Here is an 8,051-nt window from a genome sequence, read left to right as displayed (position 1 = left end):
GACTCTTGTGCGTCAATTCCTGGCATCATACAGAGAGTAGTAGGGGTTTAGGGTAGATTGGGGTGCATGGAACGTGGGGAGCTCCTCTGGCCAGAACTAAGAGAAGAAATTGATCGCGCGGAAGGAGGCCTCATTGGTAGAAAAGGCAAATGGACTTTGGACTGTGTCCATTTTGCCCTTAGCTTTGAAACTTTTACTTAGTTTAATGTCCTCTTCCCCCTGACACTGTTCACAGTTTGTTTCCACTTTTATATTTTGCCCTTAGGTCCCGTATGAGTCCTCCTGACCATTCCCTTATCCTCAGACTCTGAGTCAAGGGAACCATAGATCTAATTTAAAAATATTCAGCACCTGATTTAAAGAACCTGATCAAGAGAGATCAGACTAGGGAGGAAACTGGGACATGGCATACCCTGACGGTTCTGGATCTTATCCCACGAATCACAGTTTACCATATATTGCCAAGAAGGACACCCTTTGTTTATTTTGTACTGCTTTTAATACCAAATGTCCCAGCACAGACAGCCAGTCTTTGATTATTGAACACCCCTTTACAAATGAAGCTCCAAGTTTGGTACTAGTGAGAATAAAAATATTTATAGCCCAATGGTATGTGTGCAGAGGGTTCTGTTCATTTCCTTGTGACACTGCCATCCCATCTTAGTCTTGTTACACCCTTCTACAATCTGGTCTGACAAAAACACAAACATGACTTTGCTTTAATGCTCAACACACACACTTTATTGCCTGGCCAGACAAAGGATGTTGGTGCATTATAGTTATTTCTTCCTGTGGGAGACCTTGTATGTGTTCTTCTTGGGATCCAGGTTGCTAATGTCCGTTTTTGTTGGTTTGCAAGAATCAGGATACACTGAAAAGAAAAACAATGCTAAACATGAATATGAATATGGACGAGGTGAATTAGATTAAATCAGAAAACAACATTTCTTGGCCATTGCAGTAGTTAATCTGGTTAAACACTGCTAAGATATCCTTCTACAGGCCTTCAACCTCTCAGTGTCAAAATGTAATATTTTGGCACTCGTGTAGAAGAGCAATGAATACAATTCTGCCTCCTACAGAAAATAACACACTTTTTCCTTCCTAGGACATTTTCATGAGCCAATGTTTTACAAGTATCAAATTGTGAGAAGTGTCCATGTTTAGGCCCTGGTGAGTTTTAATCCTTCCTTACTAAAATTCCACCTTCTTTCAATTTTCGAAAGTCAGAGGCTGTTGGCACTCAAACTCATTTTTAGACCCTTAATTTTTCTTTTCTATCGTATGTACACATTTTCTTTGGTTTTCAGCAGTTTTCAGCATCAAGACTGTTTTGTTCTTTTTTTTTAGTCAATATCCATTGGGCACTATCGTGGCATTAGGCTTCAACCATGGGTTCTTTGTTTCATTTCAGTAAAACTCTTTTACCCTCATGAGCCTGGCAGATTTATACTCCGATTTCTGCTTCAAATTATTGGCATTACTGAAATGCACAAAATAATCTATAGTGACCCTTCTTTGCATTGAAACAGGGGCAAAGAAGGAGTGGCTGCAGGCATCCAACATGCACACATTTTCCCCCCAGTGGTGGCGCCTCCCCAGACAAACATTTGCCCATTAAGTTCAGGGATGTGTGAACAAATCCCTCCACTTAAGGGGTAATATGTTTATAACATGCTGGCACAGCGGAGGCGTTAAACACTATTTTCATTCACCTTTCGTGTGATGGTATAAATGTGCACAAATCCTGAGTAGTAGTGTCAGCATAACTCCTGAAGTGAATACTTCACACCCCATCATTTGGCAGATCTTATGTACAGATGGAATTTGAAAACCAAAATGTTTAACATTACCACTAAAACCATAATGAGTCCCTCACAGTTATGGAAAAGATTGTGGCGGAGTGCGGCTGCGAGTGTGCAGTCTTTGGCAGTCACTCTTCACTTTCTACTGTTCCTGGGAGGTGCTACCACTGCTGTGGTTCTACAAGACCCACTCCATACCGCGGAGCGGGCCGCGGAGCGTGGCTGCGAGTGTGCAGTCTTTGGCAGTCACTCTTCACTTTCTACTGTTCCTGGGAGGTGCTACCACTGCTGTGGTTCTACAAGACCCACTCCATACCGCGGAGCGTGGCTGCGAGTGTGCAGTCTTTGGCAGTCACTCTTCACTTTCTACTGTTCCTGGGAGGTGGTACCACTGCTGTGGTTCTACAAGACCCACTCCATACCGCGGAGCGGGCCGCGGAGCGGGCCGCGGAGTGTGGCGCGAGTGTGCAGTCTTTGGCAGTCTGTGCATGGCTGAAATGGCGAAATCACCGGATATTGGGTTCCCACAGGATTTCGAACAGGACCCCAGGGAAGCAGACGAGGGTCGCTTGCTCAGAAGTGCCTTTGCTCGAAACACCTTAAAAATTCAAAACCGCGGTGTGAAAAGCCAGCTCCCGCATGGTTTGACCCCGTCGTACAAAGCAAACAAAGCGGTGGCTTTACAAACAACTCACGCCTGCCCAAGGCGTACAGACATACTCCAACACTCTACGGAGGAAAACGCTGCCACGCAAATCAGCCCAAAGCGAATAAGTACGGCAGAAGTGGAGGGAGCTCACCAGGTCATACCTGATTCCACGCAGCGGCTACAAACGCAGGACCCTTCAGCGCACCCGCCTGTGTGCCCGCCCGTGCCCTCGCAACTGCAGGCTCCCCCCCAACAGCTCCAGGCCTCGGTGGCCTCCGGAGGGAGGACCGAGTCCTGTGGGCGGGAGGGGCTGCTTGCCAACGGCTGGCCGGAGATCCAGCAGCGACGGCCCATTCCAGACGGAGAGCACGACTCCAACTACCCGCATTCGGCGGGGACAGCTGGCCAAACGGCGTCGCTCGAGCCGAAACAGCCGCGACACATTCAGGGGGCGGAGCCAGGCCCCGCCCACCGGCACTCGGCAGAGGAGGTCATGAGGGAGGAAATCCCAGAAAAAAGGGTGCTCACGCCCCCCAATGAGGAGGCAGGGGGGTCATCAAACCCTCAGGAGTGTCGGGTCCAAGAGCTCTCGAGGCAGGGATCAGAGGCTTGCCCGATGCAACTCAGAAATGAACATACATTGCAAATCAAGGCACAAGTGCACTTTAACTTACTTACATCAGCCCCTCTCAACCAAGACTGTTCCCCCTCTCGGCCCCGGGCAGACAGTGGGGGCCCAGAGAACGACGTTATTGTCCTCCCCACGAACAGCCCAGAAATTACCAACTCTTCACCAGCATACGAAGGTGGGGCACCGAATGCAAAAAAACGAGGCAGAACCGACGGGGGGTCTCCGGACACGAGAAAATTGAGTTCACGCTTTAGAAAAGAGCCTCCAAAAAGGAAAAACAAAAAAAAATCGGCCCTGAATCCTCAGGCCGTGAAAATCAAGACAGGCTGCCAAGCAGAAAAAAAAACATGGAACCCTGAATCAATAAAACCTTCAATGGCAAGCCTTGTAACAGACTTCTTTTAGGCCTTTGCTCCACATTCTAAATCCAGGCAAGAGGACTTCACAGATGAAGAAATCTTGGAAGCGATAAAATCTTGCCAACCCCCGGATAAACAAAGGAAAACTGGATGGGGCCAAGTTGTGCGCCCTCCCGCATCAAGTCTGGAAACGGGCGCCCTAGTCCCGAGCCTACCTCCACGGGCCCCACCTCCAGTACCCCAAGAGACGGCTCTCCAATCTCGTCTGGTCCCAGCGCCCGCAACTGAACAGGGTCCAGTGCTCTCCAGACCAGCGATTGAGCACTGTGTCCCGGACAAGGCGGCTTCCTTAGGAACTCCGACAGCAGAATTTCCACCAAGCCCGCGGAGCAGCGAGAAAGGACTACTGAACCCAAATTCACCGGAAATTACATTCGTCCCGACACTGCCAGCCACGGGGGGATCACAGCTTACCCAGGAAACGGCGATCCGAGCCCAAGGGACGGCTGGTGGCCTCATGGGTCAGTCGCCCGACATTTCACTCCAAGAACAACGCCACCAAGTGAAAGCAAACCAGCTGGCCTGCCCAAGGCCAGTAGGGGCGCCATCGGTGCATCTCCCAAAACCACGACCCCTGAACCGGTCCAGCGGTGGTCCTGCAGAGCCACCATCTACGCCGGTAGTGAGACGCCTCTTAAACGAAAGTTCCGCCTCAACACCAATTCCCAAATAGCGCCCCCTGTCAGTGGGCTCTCCAATCGACTCATCAAGCCAAAATAAAAGGGACCTTCTGTCCATAATGTCAGCAGTCACAATCGCCCTAAACCCCTTCACTAAACTGTATGAAGGCATCAATGAAAACTTAAAGGATCACACCTCGATCCAGGCCTCCATGCTTGCAAAATTGACCTTCTTGGAAGGCTACATCACAGCCCTAGACGGGCAATTAAAAGCCTTGAAGCTAAACGCGGACCGTGGTACCACAACAGTTGCGCCCAGTCTGACATTAGCCCCAACGGTGAACGTAGTTCAGTCATCAAATCCGTCTCCACAACAAAGTTTTCCATCCTCTAGCATCGCTCATTGTCAGCCGGAGGGACCAGCTCCTCGAAACTTGCTCATTCACGAGGTCATCGTTATAACAGACGAGACTCAACAAACGGCCCAGCCCCGAAACCCATCGGCGAGGCTAGAGGATGGCTCTTATCCCATCTTCTCAACAGCAAGAGCAGAAAAACAGAACCAAGAAGGGAAACCTGCAACTCAAAAAATTCCACCATCAAAACAAACAGCTATATGTGTTGACAAAAGCCCTATGAATCCCGGAAATCAAATTCAAATGGTGGCTGTGCCAGCAGGAAAGCAAAAAGGAACCGTCTCTTCTCCGCGCTCCACAGAAGACTCCTTAGCAGAGAATGATTTAATGGATCTCTCTCAATATATGGATGACCCCCAACCCGCTCGGCTGATCAAGGGGGGGTTAGCGACTCTGGAGCCACCCCACCCGATAATCCTGGCCGATCTGGGAAACTTACAGGAGATTTCAACAACCAAAGACGCAGGCAAAGATGACAAAGGGCACACATCCCTGACACTGGAGGACCGCAGGAACAATCGCCCCAGACGGCGAGCACGCCCCTCTAACAGCCTGCCAGGTCGTAGAGCAGTGTCATTCGCCTCTCCCCGAGTGAGAGATGCGTCGGGCAGAAACAAAGCGGCCGCCAGTGTATCATCGGTCCAGCACGCGCCAGGGGGGCGCCAGTCAGAACGCCCCGCAAAGAAAGGGGAACACCATGCCTCACCATCTACCTTAAAAGAGCAAAGGGGGGTGCGCCAGTCGATCCACTATTCTTCAAGAACAGAGACTTACCGCAAGGAAACCAAACCTTCGATTGTGTCTCCAATAAAGTTGAAACAGCACAGAGACAATAAGGACGACATAATTCTTAACCGAAGAGGGCTACTTGCACTATTCAGTCTGATCCCAAAACTTCGTGACATAAAATCGCCCGATCTAAAGATAGTGGATCCCTACCACACACATGACAGAGCTAAAGTGAACATCCACATTGTTTCCGAGAGAGTGAAAAGGGAAATAGTGCGAGCAAAAGAGGACCTGGCCGCTCTAGGATACATCATCAATCCCCAAAGTTCAAATTCAAACCAAAGGGTTTCGGAACATCTTGAGAGAAACTCTGTCAGACAGGAAAAAACCAACGGAAAGGAGAAGGGACGAGAACGTAAAAGAAGCGCGGGACAAGTTCAAACTGGGGACACTCCCAATGCAAAGCCTCAAGACACCGCCGCGCAACACCGGCGGGACAAACCAAGGTTGCTCAAACTGATCGAAACCGTTGATCGCCAGACAGCCAGGTCCCCCAGGACAATCTGTAAATCACCTGAAGGGGTCTTGACACAGTATTCAGTGCAGAGAACCGGGTCAAACACGAGAACAACAACACAAGGGGGACCCTCCAAGGCAAAGCAAAGCGACAAACGACAGGGGTTGTGGGCCTGGCTTCCCAAGGTGCTGTCCCAAACGAACAAATAGCAACCCGCAGGTCGGCTGGAAGGGCCTCCAGATCGTCCGACGGTCGACCACCACGTAACACCCCTCCACTTTTGTTCCTGGAACACCCGCGGCCACTTACACCTCACTACGACGGGAGATGCAAATCTAGCATCCTTCAATGTCATCTGCTTACAAGAGACTTGGTTGGTCCAAACACCTGCGCTGAATGGATTTGACATAATTTTGGCCCCAGCCAGCAAAGGGCTTCTGGGTCGCCCGACGTCGGGCCTATTAACGGCCTACCGGCAGGGAATTGGCCTAAAACACAAGGCCACACTTCTAGCAAACCTTTCGATCTTGGCAGTTCTACTTGATTGGATTGAAAACTCCCATTCCAGACCTTCGCAAATTGCGATTGTGAACACGTACTGGAATCCGGCTGCTATAAACCCACAATCCTACCTAACGATGATGGAGAACCTGGTGGACGATATTCAAGCAACGCACCAGGTCCTAGCCATCATAATCTGTGGGGATCTAAACATCAAATGTAGTGAGGAAACCATAAAACCGGGCAAAGTCTCAAATCGGACGCCAGCAGCAAAAAGAGGGCACCTTTGGGCGTCCCTAATGTCCTAAAGAAACCTGGTAAACCTGAACTCGGTCTTCCCGAATGTACATCGTCTGCCAACTTGGGAACAGGGTCTCCTTAACGCTACTATCAACTACATTTATACATCAAGACAACTTTTGGGGAAGGTCAAAGCATATGAAGTACGCAAAACAACAGCCAGCGACCACATTCAGCTTACGATGTCACTGGCTTCCCGCTTTTCACAGCCCGCGCCGTATGTTCTGGCAGTGGAAACAAACCAGCGCGGAAATCGACTGAACCTGACAGCACGTGCAGTTGCAGCCCTGCAGGCCAAATATGTCCGGAAGGAGAACACCGAGAGCATCGAAAATCTGGATTACGTTCCTCTACTGGTACAATACAGGTCGAAAACTACCCAGCAGTCTTCCTTGAGCATTCAACCTAAACACTCTTATGATGCTGCTCTTGTGGCCAAAAGGCGTGACTTTCGCAGGTTGAAGAGACAGCTGGGAAACCAGCCCCAAAACAAAGACCAACTAAGGGTGGCAAGAGTATCCTACAAAAACTGGGTAAAAAATCACCGCCACCAGCTTTATCAGCAGGTTGCGGAATGCATGTTAAAAGCCATTTGCGGAAACAAGGCAAAGGGGTTCTGATCATTGTTAAAATCTCCGGCCCCTTCATTCAACAATTCAACAATCAACGCCATAGCCGAGCAAAAATGGATCTCTCACTTCGCCACAGTTTTCCAAGCACCGGCAACAACTTCCCCAGCAAGATAGGCCGCAATGGGGGACAATCAGTCGGCCACGGACAGGCTAAAACTGGACGATCAAGCTGAAATCGGAGACCAAATCAAAAAATTAAAGACCTCGAGAGCTGCGGGCCCTGATGGCATCTCTAACATAGACTTGAAAGCAAACCCAGTTGAATGGGCTTCGATGATCGCGTCGATCTTTACAAAATGTGCGGCGCAGAAAGCCCTGCCGCAGTCATGGACCAAATCCATCATTGTCCCGATCTATAAGAAAGGCGACATCACAGATCCGCTAAACTATCGTCCCATCGCATTGCTAGATTGTATTGGCAAAGTTTATGGGAGCCTGCTCCTGAAACGATTTCAAGCTTGGGCAGAGTTGGCACCGTGCAACGACAAGTTCCAAACTGGATTCAAAAAGAAGATGGGTACGGCGGCGAACATTCTAACCATCAGTACCCTAAAAAGTAAGATCTGGAAAGGGAAACCTCAAATTTTCGTTGCTTTCATCGACCTCTCCCAGGCCTTTGACTTAGTGGACCGGAACAGACTATGGCAAAAACTAGAAGGGTGGAGTTGCCCCCAGGAGCTTTTACAGCCAATTAGAGCCCTACACTCGGACACCATCTTAAGGGTCCGACTGTCACAAAGGGGGAACTTATCAGGAGAAATTTCGACTGAACGGGGGGTAAAACAAGGCTGCCCCATGGCTCCAGCACTGTTTCTGGCCTATATCGGTGACC

At 49.7% G+C, this 8,051-nt stretch overlaps 1 protein-coding gene across 1 annotated transcript in view; it reads right to left on the bottom strand.

Moving 5' to 3' along the window:
* Positions 1-716: 716 nt before the first annotated feature.
* Positions 717-8,051, bottom strand: part of LOC138549874 (peroxiredoxin-2-like) — a 1,255,072-nt gene continuing 1,247,737 nt past the window's right edge. The window contains exon 8 of the mRNA XM_069642369.1: positions 717-871. Coding sequence (XP_069498470.1) covers positions 780-871 — 92 coding nt within the window. The 3' untranslated portion in view covers positions 717-779. The remainder of the gene's footprint in view (positions 872-8,051) is intronic.

This window comes from Ambystoma mexicanum, chromosome 1q, assembly GCF_040938575.1.
Source record: "Ambystoma mexicanum isolate Mex_15411 chromosome 1q, UKY_AmexF1_1, whole genome shotgun sequence".
NCBI classification, from domain to species: domain Eukaryota; kingdom Metazoa; phylum Chordata; class Amphibia; order Caudata; family Ambystomatidae; genus Ambystoma; species Ambystoma mexicanum.
This window is presented reverse-complemented; position numbering and strand designations above follow the sequence as displayed.